Source organism: Chionomys nivalis, chromosome 15 (genome assembly GCF_950005125.1).
Source record: "Chionomys nivalis chromosome 15, mChiNiv1.1, whole genome shotgun sequence".
Classification (NCBI taxonomy): Eukaryota; Metazoa; Chordata; class Mammalia; order Rodentia; family Cricetidae; genus Chionomys; species Chionomys nivalis.
Genome location: NC_080100.1, coordinates 25,286,365 through 25,305,257, shown reverse-complemented (window position 1 = coordinate 25,305,257; position 18,893 = coordinate 25,286,365). Strand labels below are relative to the sequence as shown.

Sequence of the window (18,893 nt, the reverse complement as noted above, 5' to 3'; positions counted from 1 at the left end):
ACATCCTTTAATTCTTGTTTTTAACTACTTACCATCAGCATGTAGATCGGTGAATCTTCATTCATTGTCCCACCCACCAATGAAACCAGAAACCAGTAGCTATTCCAGGAAACAGAGCTTGATGCATTTTAATTTTTATGAATTTATTTATGGCAATATATGCACTTATTAAAATTTTGAGGAGCTAGAGATACTAACACATATTTTTAGGCATTTGTTCTTATTTGTTACTTACTTGTTTTTTGAGATGAGATGTTTTTGTTTTTGATAAAGCTTTCTTTGTAGATTTTTTCTTAGTGTGTAACTCAAGCTGGCCTTGAAGCCACTATGTGACTTAGACTGACCTCTGAATGGCAATCAGTTCTCATTCCTCTTTCTTCCAAGTGCTATAATTAACAAGTATGTGCCAGCCAAGCCTGGCTTCCTGTGGTATTTTAAAAAAAATTATTATTTTTTGTGTATGGATGTTTTACCTCCATGTATGTCTGTATACCATTTGTGTACCTGGTGCCTGTGGAGCCCAGAAGAGGAAGTTGGATCCTGGAGTTACAGAAAGCAGTGAACCAACATGTTGAGTTTTGGGAACTGGACAGAACCTCTTGAAGTACTCCTACCTGCTGAGTCATCTTAAGCCTTCTGTGGTATTTTTTTTTTTTTTTGAGATTGTATCTTTCCCCCTTTCCCTTTCTCGCTCTAAACCTACCCATATATCCCTTCTTTCTTCATCAAATACAGTTTATATCTTCCTACTTGAACTGCTTCTCAAATCATAAGTTGTTTTTGTTGTTTTTTAAACCCCAGTTAAGATGTGTGACTCCCTCTAATCATGAAGCTGTCTCTGGTCTTGGGGGTGCATGATGACCGCTTGCCTCATGTCCTTACTTCTCTTAGGAATCCAAGTGAGATTATTGGATTTTCAGTCTCTTAACTTTTACTTGGAAAGCAAGTGTGGCCACTTACAAACTCCATATGTATGGAACCAGTATTTATGTAATTTATTTTTAATTTGGTTCCCAATCAAGTATTTAGAAACACTGTAACCAAATAAACTAATTTACCTGCAGTTGTGATGGTAGGGCTTCTGACCCATTTCCATCACTGTTTATAACGTGCCTGGAATTCAAAGGTTATTACTGCTAGTGTTGCTTGAGCGAAAACACCGCTTTTAGTATGCAGGGTTATTCCACATTCTAAATGCTGATAACCAGAAGAAACATATCAAAATTACAAAGAATAAATGTTTGGAATTAGTATCAGATTTTGGCAAAATAGTATAATAAATTTTCTACTTCTCTGTCCAAAGATAAACTAGGTATATCTGGCAAGTTCTGACTTTCCATACCTGATGAAGTTTAGCTACATTAGAAGTCTTCCATGGTGAGCCGGGCGGTGGTGGCGCACGCTTTTAATCCCAGCACTTGGGAGGCAGAGGCAGGCGGATCCCTGTGAGTTCGAGGTCAGCCTGGTCTACAAGAGCTAGTTCCAGGACAGGCTCCAAAGCCACAGAGAAACCCTGTCTTGAAAACCAAAAAAAAAAAAAAAAAAAAAGAAGTCTTCCATGGTGCTATCATTGAGATAGATCATTTCTTTACTAAATTATATAACTCTTTGAAATTAATAATTGTTAGAATCGCAGAATCTGTTAGAGATGGTTTGAAGAAGTCCTCCGTATCTGATGCTTATCATTGTCTTCACAGTGGGAGGAATGATTTCGCCTCTCTCCTTGTAAAGGTAATTCCAGAGAAGCGGCAGTATGCCTTTAGTCATTTAAGTTTGTCCCCAGGATCATGGGTAATATTGAAACCATATGAACATGCTGTTACCATAGGGATAAATTAAGATTAGATTTTTGTTACTTCTGCCATCATTTATGTATGAGGTACAACAGTCTGGTCATTTGAGGGTGAGAGATCAGGTAAATGAATAAGTGAACTTAAGCTTTTAGGAGAAAGTTTTCTGTGTGGCGGGAAGTGTCTTAATCGACTAGAACTATTCCATTTGATCTAACTCTTCCTGCCTTTTTAAAGCCATTGTAAACAAGCTTGGTCTGTAATTAATCAAAATATTTGCTGTTTCTGAACAACTATGGATTGAGGAGATAAAAGAAGATATAATTAGAAAATTGCTTTAGGATTCTGGTCAGCCTCCAACCCTTGAAAAAAAAACATCTTACTAATAATTTAATTAGAAGGAGCCCATGAATGTGTAGAGGTCTACATGGCGCCTTGAGCATTAGAGATACTGGGAGACTAAAGCTTTCTTAGGTCTTGCTACCTTGTGCACTCTTGTGTTACCTTTCTTATTTATACATCACTTTCCACATCCCTGTGCTTTTACTGGCTTGCTTCATGGGGCTACCAGAAGGAGTAAAACATGCAGTGCTTAGTAGAATTAATGTATGAGCAGAAATATAAATACTGGTTAACCTTTTCACCCCTGCCATGATTACTTTTACCCACAACAACCTAGTTTTATCAAAAATAGTTAATTCCTATTTCCTCTTTCCTTTCCTCCTTTCATGTGTTCTCCCTTTTGACATTCCTTTCCTTGTCTTAGCTATCCCCTCTCTTTCAGCAGGGTCTCTGTAGCCCAGGCACGTCAGCAGTCCTGCCTTAGCCTACCATGTGTTGCAGTTTACAATGATGAGTTACCATGCTCAGCTGTTCTGTTATACAGAAAATAATTCTTGAAAACTTACTATGTGGTCAAGACTGTACTGGCCCTTGACATAGGTCTAAATATGTTATTGACCTTGTGAGACTTGAAAGCCTTTCCAAAATCCTGTCTTATGTAAATGTTCACCTGGTCTCTTAGTCTCATTTTGGATTGGAAACATTAGAAACAGTATATACAGATAATGCTTTAGTGCGTGTAACAGCTCCAAAATAGTGAATTTAGGGAAAAAGAACGTTGAAAAATCAAAGGCAAAGTTATCTGTAGGGTAGTAGGTTAAGAATTGACTCTTTAAAGTATTCTTGATGCTGTTCAGTATAGTCAAGGATACAGTTAATGACAGCACTGGGGTATGTTCACTTATCCTATTGAGAACCATGAAATTTATAACAATTTATTATTATTTACTCTTCTAATACTCTTTGAGATTTTTGGGATTTTATTACATAACAACTTTTAGATTAGATTTATTCATATAATTACTATATTCCTAGAAGCAAATATTCTTTGCTTATTAAATAATGATTTCAAAGCATTCACACTAAATAGAAAAAGAACATATAATTTCCTAATACTCATACAGCATTGTGATTTTACTTTTTCTATATGGGCTATATAATCACTAGTATAACTCTGAAAGGTAATTGTTTCTATTTTAATATGAGCAGATCTTGGATCATGAAATTGATGCATCAAAGTACTCTGTAATAAAATCTATTAATTTAAAAAGACATGAATGAAACATTTGCTTGGGCTAACCACATAATTTTCACATGCTTGGTTCATAAAAATAGTTATTGCTAAGCAAATAACTTAATTATAGTTAGTATTTATGGAGTAGCTGTTACTATTTCTACTGTAGATAAAAAATGGATTTCTTTGAAGTTAAGTGATTTAATGAAGATTACATCGTTTGTAAGTGCATAAACCAAATTTGAATATAGTTTGGTTTTTCCAAAGTTCATTTAATAAGATAGTTAATTGTGGCAAGTTAGAGTATTAAACAGTTTAAAAATATTTGCTTGTATACAAACATTTATAGGTGTTTATGTGAGAATACATGGAGAGTTTAGCAAATAAATGAAGTACAAATGCATGACTGTCTTATTATGGTTTTCTCCTAGTTTTGTGGATCTGTTCATACAGGGTGTGTGTGTGTGTGTGTACAGAGCTAAGAGTAACTGAATTAATTTGTTTTGTTTAGTTATTCTTGGTTTTGTTAGTTTAATTCAGGTATTTTTGGTTTCTTAAGTATAGATTGAGCTTTCCTGATCTGGAAATTTGAAATGGAAATTACCACATTTGACCCATGTGACAGGTTCTAGTCAAAGTACAGTCAGTGGTACATGATTATTTTTGTACTGTGTGAATAAGATTTGTATGACATAAGTGGATTTTATGTTTACATTTAGGTCTCTCCTCTTATGGAGATCTCATTTTATATATGCAAGTATTCTAGAATTTGAAGACATCTGAAATCCAGGCCACTTCAGGTTCCAGGTATTTCAGATGAGGATATTCAATATGTTTATGGTACAAGAAGAACTTTGTGCTATAATTAACACAAAGCAGAATGTATCTATAATAGTTGGGGTTTCTAATGCTGTGATAAAACACCATGACCAAAAGTAACTTGGGGAAGAATGGGTTTATTTCATCTTATAGTTCCAGTCACAGTCCGTCTTTAAGTAGTCAGGGTAGGAACTCAAGGCAGGAACTGATGCAGAGCCCATAGAGGAGTAATGCTTACTGGATTAGTCCTCTTGGCTTGCTCAGCCTGCTTTCTTATATTAATGAAGATCACCAGACTAGGGGTGGCCCTATGCACAGTGAGCTGGGCTCTCCAGTATAGATTATCAATCAAGAAAACGCACCACAGACTTGTCCATAGACCAGTGTGATTAGAAGACTTTTTCTCAATGGAGGTTCCCTCAGATGATTCTAGATGCTGTCAAATCTGACATAAAAACTAGCCAGCATAGTACCTGTTTTAAGTAAATTTCATGGGTGTGTGTACCAACAAATTAGATAAAAATTTCCATTACTAACTCTAAACCTTTCTGTCTGTTTTCTGTTGGTTAACTTCATCTTCCAGCAGCCTCTAATTCCTCTCATCATTACATTACTTTATGCTTTAACTACATGTAACTGGAATAGCACAGTGAGTATATAGTTTGCCGGCTTCTAGTAAGATTTTGAGACTGATCTATATTGTTCTAGGTGTTTTATTTTTGTTGATTAGTATTTCAGTGTCTAACTATATAGGCGGAGACTGCTCATTAGTTTCCCAGCTGCCCAAACCCTAAATAATCACGCAGAAACTATATTAATTACAATACTGTTTGACTTAAGTGTATTTCTAGCTAGCTCTTACATCTTAAATTAATCCATTTCTATTATTTTGTGTATCGCCCCAAGGCTGTGGCTTACCTGGTAAAGTTCTGGCATCTGTCTCCTTTGGCAGCTACATGGTGTCTCTCTGACTTCGTCCTCTTTCCTCCTCTATCTGCTTGGAATTCCTGCTTTACTCTGTTCTGCCCTGCTGTAGCCCCAAAGCATCTTCTTTATTAACCAGTAGTAACAAAACATTCACAGCATACAGAGGGGAATCCCACATCCTAACTACACTACAGTTTATTAGTGGAACTTCTGGATCATAGTTATAGTAGTTGTACCAGGAGCTCTCTAAAAGGAATATAACTTTTATGTCAACAGTGTTTAAGGACTTTAATGCCCTCTTCCTTTCCAGCATTGGTAGTGCCAGACTTTTTGATTTTTGCCTTTCTTCTAAGTGATTCTTCTGTTATTTTCATTTTGTTTCCTCAGTTCTTGTTTTTAGCTCAGTGCCTGGCAGACACCATAGGGCTCCTGGCCACACTAAGAGCAGATCTTTCCCAGTTATTCTACTCAGATTAACATGCCAGTCTGCGGATATGTATGTGGGTATGATGTATGCCCTCACATGCATACACACAAGCTTTGCTGGGTCTCTAGGTTTTTAATCTAGTCAGGCTGAATTATCTTGAGTTCAAGGGCATTCCAGGCTGCCTTGCAAGACTCCTGTCTCAAAAGAGAAAAACAAACAAACAAAACAGGAATGGGCATGCAGTTATGTTGTTGCCTTCATAGCCATGGAACATATAATCTGTATTAATTTTTTTTAGTCAATATATAATCCTCTCACTTTTTTTGCCAGTGTGGCCAAGACAGACTTTGAATTCCTGATCCTTTTGATATACCTCTGGGATTATAGGTGCAGACCACCAAGATGACAGAACGAAACTACTGCCTTTACCCTAAGTCTGTCATCCTGAGATACAGTACAGGGAATGAAATGTGTGTATTCACCTGAGATTTGTATGTTGAAATCCTAGTGCCCTGCTGCTGTTAGGAAGTTGAACCCTGGGGAGGTACTTAGGTCATGAGGATGGCCCCTCCTGAAGGGATAGTGAGAGGGTCATTTGTCTAGTTCTGTTTCTCCACCATGGGAGGATATAAAGGGAAGGGGGCCTCATTCCAGTTCCACTAAATTTACTCTGACCTTATTTTGGTTTTAAAGACTCTTATCCAGTGTTTCGTTTCATGACAGTTTGAATTAAAACACAAAACTGTTTTATTATTTATTTACTTACTTACCTATCAAGAAACTTTATGATCTACAAAGTCTACTTTGACATTTATCTGAGAGTTGTTCAGAAAAAGTTTACCAAACCCCAGTTTAATAGGGAAAGAAGAAACTAGAAATTTCTCATCTCATTACCAGGGGATCTTTGACCCAATAGAAGTTAGAGTTCTCTGATTGCAACATTGTAGCACGTGAGTGTTACTATCTCAGGACCTGAAAAGGCCTTCTTACTGATTTTAGTGGGACTGGGAAGTAACTTGCTGTTTAGGGGAACTCTGTTTTCAGCAACTATTTACAAAGAGACTGCACTTCTATACGTTGAGGCCCTGTTGAATGCAGCCTTTTTCCCTTTTCTGTGGGAACAGAGACCTGGCTTTTGTACTTGCTGTGTTCCTAGTGCCTGAGATAGAACCTGAGAAAAAGGGGCTTTCATTTGATTCCTGTTGATGAGTGAACTGGGAGAAGATTCCACTCTTAACAGCAAATTGTACTTAGGAAGTTTGTGATGCCTCTCCAAAGTAGTCCTTCTAAGTCTTAATCCTGAGAGTTATTTAGAGAGGCCTAACTAACCACTTGTCACTTGAGGAATTCTTTGGTTCCTAACGTTTTTTTGGACTTTCCTCTTTGTCTCTGCAAGCTCCAGAGGTTCTAAATTATCTTATCTTAAAGGTTGTTAGGAATTTTTGTGATCTTCTCAAACATTGTTAAATGATTAACATGTTTTCATCCCTTATTCATTATAGACACAATTTAGAACAATAAAGCAATATTACAGAGTAGCAGTAGTGACCTACATGAGGCCTTTATCATTTTTTGTAAAGGATCTGATCTCACTTAATGGTAGACTTTCGTTTTACTTTTAAGGTTGATGTATAAGTCACTAATACAGTCCATTGCCAACCCACTTAAAACTAAATTGAATTTATAAGAGATGAAGGTAGAAATGAAGGGGATGGTTTTAGCAGGTTTCAGCATCAAAGGAAAGGGAATTAGTTTGGTGCCGTGCTTGTTGGGGTGTCAGCACTGTCATGGCCAACACCAAATATTACAGTGAAGGGAGGTAGACTAGAAACGAAATGTAGAGCAGGACAGTTTCATTTGGTAAGGAAAACACTAATTACAGCAAATAGTTGAGTTCTTTTTAAAAATCTCAAATGAAGTTACAGTGGCTTCTAAACTAAAACATGAGCAAAATTATAATGTGATTTTAAGGATTCTGTTTTTTTATTTAAAACAAGATGTTACAATTATTAATAGCTTGAGAAATTTTGTGTTGTTTTTGAGAGGTTGATAAACTACTTCAGAACTGTACATGGGCTTTGGCCTGCTCTTGTAAAGCAAATGAACTATGATAAGTTTTTCTACTCTTAGACTTTCAGTGGAATTTAATATTGTGTGCACTTAGGTGTACATGCCACAACACATATGTGGAGGTAAGAAGACAGGTTTGTGAAGTTCGTTTTCTCCCACCTTTCCATGGCAGTGGAAGATCAAACTGAGGTCATCAGGCTTGATTACCTACCTGCTGAGCCATCTTGCTGACCCTATTTCAGCAGTATTGAACAATTTAATTATGATATGTGTTTGTCTATTTTCTTCATGTTCCCTCTGCTTGAAATCTTGAAATTTGACTTGCTGTTTTTATTAAATTGGTAATACTCACTTCATGTCATATAGTGCTTTTTAACCTGGCTGTAAGGAAGGATATTCTTCCTCCAGGTTTGCTCCTGATCCATGGCTTCTTTCCTCCTTGTTCTGCTGGCTGTCCCACAAACTCCTTTACCAGATCTTCAGAGTTCTTTTCGGGGTAGTGTCTTTCTCTAGTAATTCATGGTCTCTCGACTCTTAGCTTAACTCAGTTTGCCTAGATTTTCCCTCCCTGTTATAGTGCCTGGAAACACTTAAGGCAGTTAGCAAGTAGGGCTTGCATAGCTGCTTCTCATTTTTCAGTAATCATTGTTCTCTATTGCATATGTCAAGAGTTGTGAAACCTATACCCTAAATCTTATGTTTTTGGCTAATTAAAGCTGAACACTATACTTGATCTCTGTTGCCATCTAATAACTAAAAATGAAAGTTTTTATGTTGAGATTTATGATTTTGTGGTTGAATAATTCCAGGTGATACACAGTGTTGGACAATAAGTATGTATGAGTGCAGTGGGAACATGAAGGGAATTGAACTTTGAAGTTAACTAAATGCATGAATTTCAGGGTGAAGGGTTAGACTATAAACTGAGAACCAACATTGTGGAGGTTTGGCACACCTTGTTTTCTGTTTGATTACATTAATATTCTTAAACTTACATTAAATTGTTTTGTATTTTTTACCAGATCCTTCTGATAACTTAAGAGAGATTCTCCAAAATGTGGCCAAATTACAAGGTGTATCAAATATGAGAAAGCTGGGCCATTTGAATAACTTCACTAAGGTAAGCAGCTTGAAACTATACTGTTATATTCTTTTTCTTGACTCGATAAACATTTCCTAATGATCATTAAGAAGAAATTTTGAATGCTAACTTACTGATTTATTGAATTATTTGCTTGTGGTTTTCTAATTTTTCTCATTGATTTCGTCCTGTTTTAAATTTCCGAGTTTACTGTTGTCTGTGCTGCTGATCTCAGGACCCCTGGGCACTGCTCTCTCCCTGAGGGAATGGAGCTGCAGCCACACATCACCATGCTTTGCTGGCAAATTTTTTTTTTTTTTTTGGCTTTTCGAGACAGGGTTTCTCTGTGGCTTTGGAGCCTGTCCTGGAACTAGCTCTGTAGACCAGGTTGGTCTCGAACTCACAGAGATCCGCCTGCCTCTGCCTCCCAAGTGCTGGGATTAAAGGCATGCGCCACCATCGCCCGGCTGGCAAATGCTTTTAAATAATAGGAGTATGTTCGTATTGTAGAAAGTCCGGTAGGCTCAGAAAATATAATAGAAACGAAACGAATCACTAAGAAGCCTATAATCCAGTCTTTTATTGGCATAGTATGTTGGTGACATTAATATTAATTTGTTAAGTATTTAGGAACAAACGTAGTTCTCAGAGACCTGTTTGTATTTTCTTTCATCTACTTACCCTGATTATTTATTCTCACAATTTGTACCTAAATTCGAGCTCAAGTGGAATACATTTTCTGGTTTTATTCCCTTTTACTAAATATCAGTTTTATTTTGCTGATCTTTACATGACTCAGATAAGCCCACTTGCCTAAGTTAAACGATTAAAAACAATTTATTAGTCTTAGGAATGCTGTCATAACTGGCATTGGACACCTCAGTGTGTTGCTCTACCTGTCCCGGTATGTTTTGGAAACTAGGGATAGTTGTAAGGATGGCTGTGACTGTTCTTGCCAACACTCTGGAGCCAGCTTAGTCCCAAAGCAGAACAGTGCTGTCTAGTGGGGATCTATGTGAGCACTTAAAAGAGGCACGTGAACTTCATTTTGTAGTTTGCACTGTACTATTCCAAATGATTGCTGTTTGATGTATCAGACATAAAACATAAATATCATTTGACTGTTTATATTGCATCTTCATAGTAAATGAATATTTTGTACTTATACATGTCTCAGTTCCTGCTAGCTATGTTTCTAGTATTAATATCCAACTGTGACAGCCAACTGCTACTGGATGGAACTTCTGGAGTGGGGTTGATTTAGCCTTTCACTTTTAGGTCAGTATGTTTCTCCTTTCTCTGCTCCTGTTTTTTTTTTTTTTTTTTTTTTTCTGTGCAGGTCCAGGCATTGGTGTGTGGGTGTTAGTTTCTTTATTCTCCTTCCTCCCCATTCTTTCTGGCTTCATCTCACTTCATTAGTTTCTTTTTTTTTCTCTACTTGGTCTGTGCATCTTAGATTGTTTCTCAAATGATCTTCTCTCTTTCCTTACCGTCTTTGGGCTGTCCCCTACTCACCATCCCCTGTCCTTCCCTTCTGCTCTATTCTTCCCTCTCTTTTTCCTAATTCTTCCCTGCTTTGTTTTTCCTCCTTTCACCGTGTAGTGATTTCTGTGATGAAGGCCCAAGTGTGTGTGTTTCGTATTTTTAAACCATATTTTATTATAGAAGAAAACTTTCCCAACCTAAAGAAAGATATACCTATGAAGGTTCAAGAAGCATACAGAACACCGAATAGACTGGATCAAAAAAAAAAAAAATCTCCTCGCCATATAATAATCAAAACACAAAGCATACAGAATAAATAAACAATATTAAGAGCTGCAAAGGAAAAAGGCCAAGTTACTTATAAAGGTAAACCTATCAGGACTTACAACTGACTTCTCTATGGAAACCATGAAAGCCAGAAGGTCCTGGATAGAGGTACTACAGAAACTAAGAGACCATGGATGCAAGCCCAGACTACTATACCCAGCCAAGCTTTCGTTCACTATAAATGAAGAAAACAAAATTTTCCAGGATAAAAACAAATTTAAACAATACGTTGCCACAAATCCAGCCTTACAGAAAGTAATAGAAGGAAAATCACAAACCAAGGAGTCCAACAATGCCCACAATAACTCAGACATCTAGAGACCCTTCACCAGCGCAACCTGAAGAAGGGAAACACACAAACTCTACTACCAAAAAAGTGACCGGAGTTAACAACCACTGGTCATTAATATCACTTAATGTCAATGGACTCAACTCACCTATAAAAAGGCACAGGCTAAGAGATTGGATACGAAAACAGGGTCCAACATTCTGCTGTTTACAAGAAACACACCTCAACCACAAAGACAGGCACCTACTCAGAGTAAAGGGCTGGGAAAAGGCTTATCAAGCAAATGGACCTAAGAAACAAGCAGGTGTGGCCATAATAATTTCTAACAAAGTTGACTTTAAACCATATTTTAAAAGTAACTTTTACCCTTTTGTGCTAACTTATTATTGCCTGTCTTCAGGCACTTGTGGATTGGGAGACTGGGTAGAAAATGTCTATAGGAAGAAGTTCAGAGTTAGGTCTAAATCACTGCCTCATAAATAAACTCATTAACTTAAACATGATAAAATTTACTGTGACTATTTAATAATATAGGAGAAGCATGAAACTTTAGTTCAAAATTTACAGTCCAACAAGTAAGTAAGTAGCAAAGCAATCCTGGGGAAATTCACAGAATATTAATGCCTTCAGATGCAGAGCACTGAGCTTGTGAGATAGCTCTGTAGCATAATGTATGGCAACTTGGGGCTCATTTAATTTGGATTTTAATGTTTACCTGTTTGCTACTTTTTCATTAACTCTAAGAAGATAAACCTGTTTAATAGTTGAGTTGTAGGCTGTTAATCAGGGTTTTTCAGTGTTAGCACTCTTGACTTAACAGAGCAGGTAATTATTTTGGAGAAAGGCTGAGCCTTGTTTCTGGCTCTGCCTACTATATAGCAGAAATATTTACTTAACACACCTGAGTGATAAGCAAAAGGGTCCCCAGGAAAACTAAATGTTCCCAGGAGATAAAATGCCCCTATTTAAGAACAAGTGCTCTTCCAAGTAAGTGCGTATGGATTTTGTTAATAAAATTCACTTGTTTACCAAGCACAGGCATATACTAAATTTGACTGTAATAGTAAGCTTCTAATCCATATTGTTAAAGAATTAGGTGTAAAAGTATGTATTGAGCTGGCATACTATAAAGGCTGTATGTATATGTTCTTAGTCTAATTTAGAGGTTCTTAAAAATCTCTTAAGAATGGCTTGATTGGCTAAGAAAATAAAAAGATGGTAATTATAATTCTAGAGCTAGTGAATATTCTCTTTACATTAGAGCACACACACATTCTCTCTGCATTTTAGCTCTTATTGTAAGCTAGAGGGTACTAACCCTTTAAACTAAGGTTTTCAGACAGATGGTATTCTGCAAGTATCTACTCTCCAACTTTTCTTTACCCCAACATCTATCCTGTACCAGACTTTTAACTGTAGCATTTTAGGTAGATAAGAGATTTTTCATCTTAGGAGGAACTTCTGTTTTAACTAGCCTTTGTTTTACTGTTAAGTGTGACTCTAGTGTTAGTGTCACTGGTGCTAACAGGGTGAACTTCTTAAAACCTCATAAGCTGAGAAGAGAAGGAGCTTGTGATGTGATCTTTTCATCATGTAACTGCCACACACCATACTTTCCCTCTGACATCACTAGGTAGAACAGTGTATAGCAGACTGATGATGAATATGACCTCAATGTTCTATTTTTAAGACAGGCAACATGTTCACAATCTAGAGACCTGCCTTCTAAAGATGAGAATGCTCTGAAAGTATCTTTATTTGCTATTTTATATATTTATTATATATGTGTATATAATTTGCTATTATAATAACTTTATTCCCTTAAACTTTTAAGGTGTGTATGTATTATAAAATCTGAAAATGGTTTAGAAATTTTACAGTGAAAAGAGAAATCCTTTTCTCATTTATCACCTTCCCCCTCTAAAGCACTCTACCATTTTATCAGAGGTTGTGATTAGAAGGTATTGACCTTTTTCTGGTAACAAACAATGTGTGAATATGTTTCTGTGTATGGTTTTATTTATATAAGAATTAAACAAACTAGCCAGGTGATGGCGGCGCATACTTTTAATCCCAGTTCTTAGGAGGTAGAGAATGGTGAATCTCTGTGAATTCCAAGGCCAGCCTGGTCTAAAACACGAGTTCCAGGACAACCAGGACTGTTACACAGAGAAACCCTGTCTCTAAAAACCAAACCAACCAACCAAACAAACAAACAAATAAAACCCAATCAACCTAACAAACAAGCAAGCAAAAAGTGTTTTGTAAAGTGTTCAGTTTTATTTATTTATTATGTATATACAATGTATTTTTAGGTGAGCTTAAGATATAAATCTCTTTTTTATATATATTTGGCTATATGTGCTGTGTGTATATATGAATTCCCTTCTAAGACTTAGGCTTGGTGGTGCAGTCTGTAATCCCAGCTGCTTTGAAGGCTGAGGCAAAAAGATCTCAAGGGCTTGGAATTAATGAGGTGACTCAGTGGGTAAAGGCATTGCTGCCAAGCCTAAAGGCTTGAGTTCAATCCTAGGGACCAAGTGCTGGAAGGAGAGACCTGACATGTGGGTGCTGGGAATTGAACCCAGGTCCTCTAGAAGAACAGCTAGTGCTCTTAACCACTGACCCATCTCTCCAGCTTGCAAAGTTTTATTTCAAGATAGATACAAAAGAAACCACAGTGGAACAGAGTTAAGACTGCTGAAGACCAATGATGAGAAAAAAATCTTTTTTTTTTTTTAAATCTTTTAAAAGATTCTGAGTTTAAAAGACATGTTTCCAAAGAGCAGACAGCAAGACTTAACAACCAAGTGGCTTGAAATGTTAGGAAAAAGTAACAGTTAAACTAAAATTCAGTATAGTCACCAAAATGTACCTTCAAAAGTGAAAATAAAATCATTTCCAGACAAATACAAACATGGAGAACTGTTAACTACTAATCTAGGCAAAAATCTAGTCAAACACCAGCAAACGATGTCAACATTAACAACAGCTTTTGACCAATGAGGAAAAAAAATGTGGCATTACAGAAGAGCAATGAAGGGTAATGAATATGGGTGTTAATATAAATTATTGATTATGTATGGATTGAGACAATCATCAGTTAATAGTAGTGATATCTTATGCATTTTGAAAGATTAAAAACAAAAACTTACGGGACATGAGGGTTAAGAGTAAATAAAGTCAATGTATTGTGAGCTTCCAACATTGAGGATGTGGTGAAGAATCATACATTAGAGGAACCAGTAATGCTTGGAAAGATAGTTGCAATCACTGAGAATGATAAGTAAGTGATACATTGGGGAAGAGAAACAGAATAAGAGACAGTAATTCAAAAAGGGAAAAAGAGTTAAATTTAAAATTGTGGTTAATAAAAGTAAGATGGTGGAAATAATGCAGCACATTTTTGTATGTAAAATGATAGGTTTTCTTTTTACAATTTATTAAAGAAGAATTCCCTATTTTGAGCCTTACATTGTGCATATAAATATATAAATCTGAACTTATATGCAAGGTATTTTTGTGTTTCTTCTAACAGCTTCTTTGTGATATTGGCCATAGTGAAGAAAAACTGGGCTTTAATTATGAAGACATCATAATTTGGTAAGTTTAGTTCAGTCTTCCTCCCTTATTTTAGTAATTTCCATTGTAACAATTTAAATAAAAGATAGGATAACAGCATCACGTGCTTATTTCTGTAGAGTTGATGGTTGGCCAGAAGAGCAATATTGGATCTTTTTTTTTTTTCGAGACAGGGTTTCTCTGTGGCTTTGGAGCCTGTCCTGGAACTAGCTCTGTAGACCAGGCTGGTCTCGAACTCACAGAGATCCGCCTGCCTCTGCCTCCCGAGTGCTGGGATTAAATGCGTGCGCCACCATCGCCCGGCAGAAGAGCAATATTGGATCTTCAGTGATTTTGTTATGTCATGAGCCTTAGTTGAGCTTTTGTGATTGCTGGATATAAAGAACTGAAGTTGCTGTTCAAAAATACCCAGACTTCTCTAAAGGTTAAAATTAAATATTAAATATGCAGACTGAATTTTTCTGACTCTTCCCAGGAATAATACAAATTAATAAATCTAGGTTTTACCTATGAAAGTATGCGTGTGCCTCTTACAAGTTTGTTGTATGGTAATAGGTTATTAATCATTACTGCTTTTTGACGTTCTTAAGAGTTAAGATTACTAGTGATGTGTGTTTGCTACTGTTAAAGAGTTTGTTATTAATTTAAATTAATCCTTTGGGATTTGTGGAAGCATAGAAACAAAGGATACACTTTGGAAACATATCTAAAGATACACTTTGGAAAGACTCTATGTGATTTCTTCTTGTAGTTATACAATGTGCCAGCACATGATTAAAACTCAACATTGATTAGATTATTGAGACTGGAACAAACACAGGTTAACAACATTACCAAGTGAAACTCTTTACTTCGGAGTAGTTTTTTGTTTGTTTGTTTTTATAGAATTAATCTTACATAACCGAAAGTTTGGGATATCCTCAACTGGGGAAGAACTTGATGTGGGTGAATATCTAAAAGTCTGAAAAAATCGGAATTGCTCCAATGTCTGAGACTTTGTTAGTTATTTTAAGTGTTTAAAAAGATTAGCGGTCTAGAATTGCAGATGAAAAATACTCAACTTTTGGACTTGAAAGTTTAAAAATACCAAGAATCAGAAATACTTTTCCTCCTGTGCATTTCAGATGAGGGCTAAGTAAACTCTTCTGAAATTTTGTATGTCTTTGAAACTCATGCAATAATAAACTTTTTTGTTTGTTTTCATGCAGTTTGCGCTTAGCTTTATTAAATGAAGCAAAAGAAGTGAGAGCAGCAGGGCTGCGAGCGCTGCGCTATCTCATCCAGGATTCCAGTATTCTGCAGAAGGTGCTAAAATTGAAAGTGGACTATTTAATAGCTAGGTAATTTTCCTAGAATTGCTTATGTTTTGTATGTTTTTAAAGTTTTGTGTTCAGTTTTAGTATAGTATCAAATGTGTATAGTTTTTTTTTTGGTGTAAAGTGTGACAATTTTTGCAAACATATATGATCATGTTAGACTAAGGGCATTTGTAGCGTAACAGGAATTCTCCATTATATCTCTAAGCAATTGTAAAATAGTTTTCTCCTTATAGAATAGTTTCCCTGTCCTTGCATTTCACATTATATATTAGTATATATAATTAATATATCTAAGTATACATTAGTTATTCTTTTCTGATTATTTGTAAGGTTCTTCCATGTTGATATACTTTTTGTCTTTTAAATTTATTTTTGCTATGTAGTATTTGGTTTTAAGATTAGGACACATGTGAAGGAGGATGCTTTGAAATTTTTGTGCAACTCTGTGAGGCTCTCATTTCTTACAAACGGGTGTAGAAATAGAAATGTTGGAACAAGATGCATGTGTGTCTAGCCTTGAGAGATATTGCTGTATGAATTTTTTAAAGAGATGGCACTAATATAATACTTCAGAGACCTTGACTGGTTTGTGCGCTCTCTTTGTATTTACTATAGTTGTGTGGTTGTTTCTTTGAATGTGTATGTTTGTTTGTTTATATTGTTTTGTTTTGACATGGTCTCAATACATATTCCATGCTGACTTCAAACTTAGGATTCTCCTGCCTCAATCTCTTGAGTGCTGGGGTTACAGACATACACCAACATATGCAGCTTAGATTTTGTAATGATATCAATGATTAATATTTTTCTTTACTGTTTTTAGCCACTAAGATATAGAAAATAGGGCGTATAGAAAATAGGGCATATTGTCTTCTTCCATAGCGATCTTGGCAAATTCAGTTTATAGTTCTTCTAGTTTGCAGATTATATTGGGCTTCCTATGTACATAAGCATTAATGGCAAATGATGACTCTTATTTCTTCCAATACTTTTAGCCTCCTTTGTTACATTGCTGAGAACCTTATTGAATTGGAATGTTCTTGAGTTCAGGTGCTTATTTTTCTAGGGTTATTCTCCATTTCCCTTTTAGAAGTAGTTGTCCAAAGTAAGTTTTTCAGTCTTTATGGTTGGTATTGGCAGGAGAATTGGTTATAATCCAAGTTAATAGCGAATAATGTAAATCTCGTCTGCATGTGCGTGTGCGTGTGCCTGCGTATGTTGTATTGCTGAACTTGAATAAGCAGAAAATCTAGCTCTCCCTCACTTACTTTTTAATTATATTTAGACGAAACAAAAATGGCTTTTAAATAGTAACTTACCTACCTATAAAATATTTGGTAAAATACTCAACTCCCTAATGTAAATATTTGAAAAGTAATTTTGTTGAAGTGATACTGGATCAAATGTTTTTAAAGAGAATTCTGGATGCAAATTCTTTAGTAAAATAGAATTTTTATTGTTTTGTTTTGAGACAGGCTCTCACTATATAGCTCTGGCTGTCCTGGAACTTGCTTTGTAGACCAAGCTGGCCTTGAACTCACAAGAGATCCATCTACCTCTGCTACCCAAGTGCTGGGATAAAGATGCACCACTATGCTAAAATAGGATTTTTAACATTGAATAAGACAGTTATTATAGATACAATTTAAACCTTAATTAAAACAAACTAGAACAAGGTGAAAATATTTTCCTATATAATTTATATACATTACTGTAATTTTTTGTCAGGTAGGTAAAATTTTTCAGTATATCTCTGATACTTTGCTTTGTGCATCTGTTGTGATTCTTTATTTATAGATATATCACCTCTTTTTCCATTGATATTTTAACTGATGTTTCTGGTAACATTTGTCGCTAGATATATGTAATTAAGTATTGGCTATTACTGGGAAAGCATGTAGTACAATTTTTTTTTTTGAAGGTTTAATTCACTGTATTGGATTGTGAAGGTAAATTGGAGCCAACATTCTGTAAGGTATTGTTACGTGGGATTTCTCAGTGACTGATGTTTTGTATTTTGTACTATATAGGTGCATTGACATCCAGCAGAGCAATGAGGTGGAGAGGACACAAGCACTTCGCTTAGTCAGAAAGGTACGTGCCATGTGTGAGAGCATAAAGGCAAATGAGTGATTCCATATCTAGTTGATTAGAGAATATTTTTATTAAAATTTAAAGAATGAATTTTCATTAAACATTTAAATTTTGTTATAAGGTAAGTAGATGTGTTAGACATCATGATAAGCGTGAATATTTGTGTAATTAGTCTATGTGATTTGATAACTTCTTAGAAAATGATTATGCTGAGAAGTATTTTTGTCTATAGTGGGCATGTAAGTGTTATTACTGCTTTGTCATCCCTTAATGTGTACTTCTTCTAGCTACTAGTATAAAATATCACAAACAGGAAGTTACTGCTTTCAAGATAAGTTTGTACAGAACCCATGGGTGTAGTATGGAGGAGCGGGCTGTGTCCCACTGCCTGGCTAGCTTAACCCCCAAAATAACCACACAGAAATTGTATTAATTTAATTACTGCCTGGCCCATTATATCTAGCCTCTTCTTGGCCCACTCTCACATCCTGATCTAATCCATTTACGTTAATCTGTGTATCACTACGAGGTTGTGACTTACCAGGAAAGATTCAGCATCTCTGACCTGGCGACTTCATGGCAGCTCTCCCTGTCTGCCCTCATCCCCCCAGCATTCAGTTCTGTCTTCCCACCTATCTAAGTACTGCCCTATCAAAAGGCAAAGGCAGTTTCTTTACTTAACCAATGAAAGCAACACAAATACAGAAGGACCTTCTCACACATGGGAACGTGTGATAAACAATTTCAGCAGATAGCTTTGCTGTATATAACGCCACAGTTTAAGCTGAGTGAAGGATTTGATTCAAGACAATCCACAAAGCTTCTGCGATTCCCTCACAGATTTTACTTTCAGTTGTTAATGTGATGGTCAAGAAAGTAAATTTGGTTGGGACACATCCTAAGACAATCATTTCTTTTCCTTTGAGGGAAACTAATTCATAAAACTAACGCAGGATATGTTTCCGAATGAGAAGATATCTAGTCCTGTTATTACTGGTATTTTAAAACTGGGTCTTGCCATGTAGCTCTAGATGAACAAACTACATTTTGGAGCCCAGAGTGGCCTCAAGCTCTTTATCCTTCTGCCTCAGCCCCTAATGCTGGAAA

At 36.0% G+C, this 18,893-nt stretch overlaps 1 protein-coding gene across 4 annotated transcripts in view; it reads left to right on the top strand.

Moving 5' to 3' along the window:
* Rictor (RPTOR independent companion of MTOR complex 2) overlaps positions 1 to 18,893 on the top strand; it is a 96,138-nt gene that overhangs the window by 22,540 nt on the left and 54,705 nt on the right. For all 4 annotated transcript variants that reach the window (XM_057789425.1, XM_057789423.1, XM_057789424.1 and 1 more), the window contains exons 3-6: positions 8,632 to 8,729; positions 14,330 to 14,394; positions 15,582 to 15,713; positions 17,723 to 17,786. In XM_057789425.1, coding sequence (XP_057645408.1) covers positions 8,632 to 8,729; positions 14,330 to 14,394; positions 15,582 to 15,713; positions 17,723 to 17,786 — 359 coding nt within the window. The remainder of the gene's footprint in view (positions 1 to 8,631; positions 8,730 to 14,329; positions 14,395 to 15,581; positions 15,714 to 17,722; positions 17,787 to 18,893) is intronic.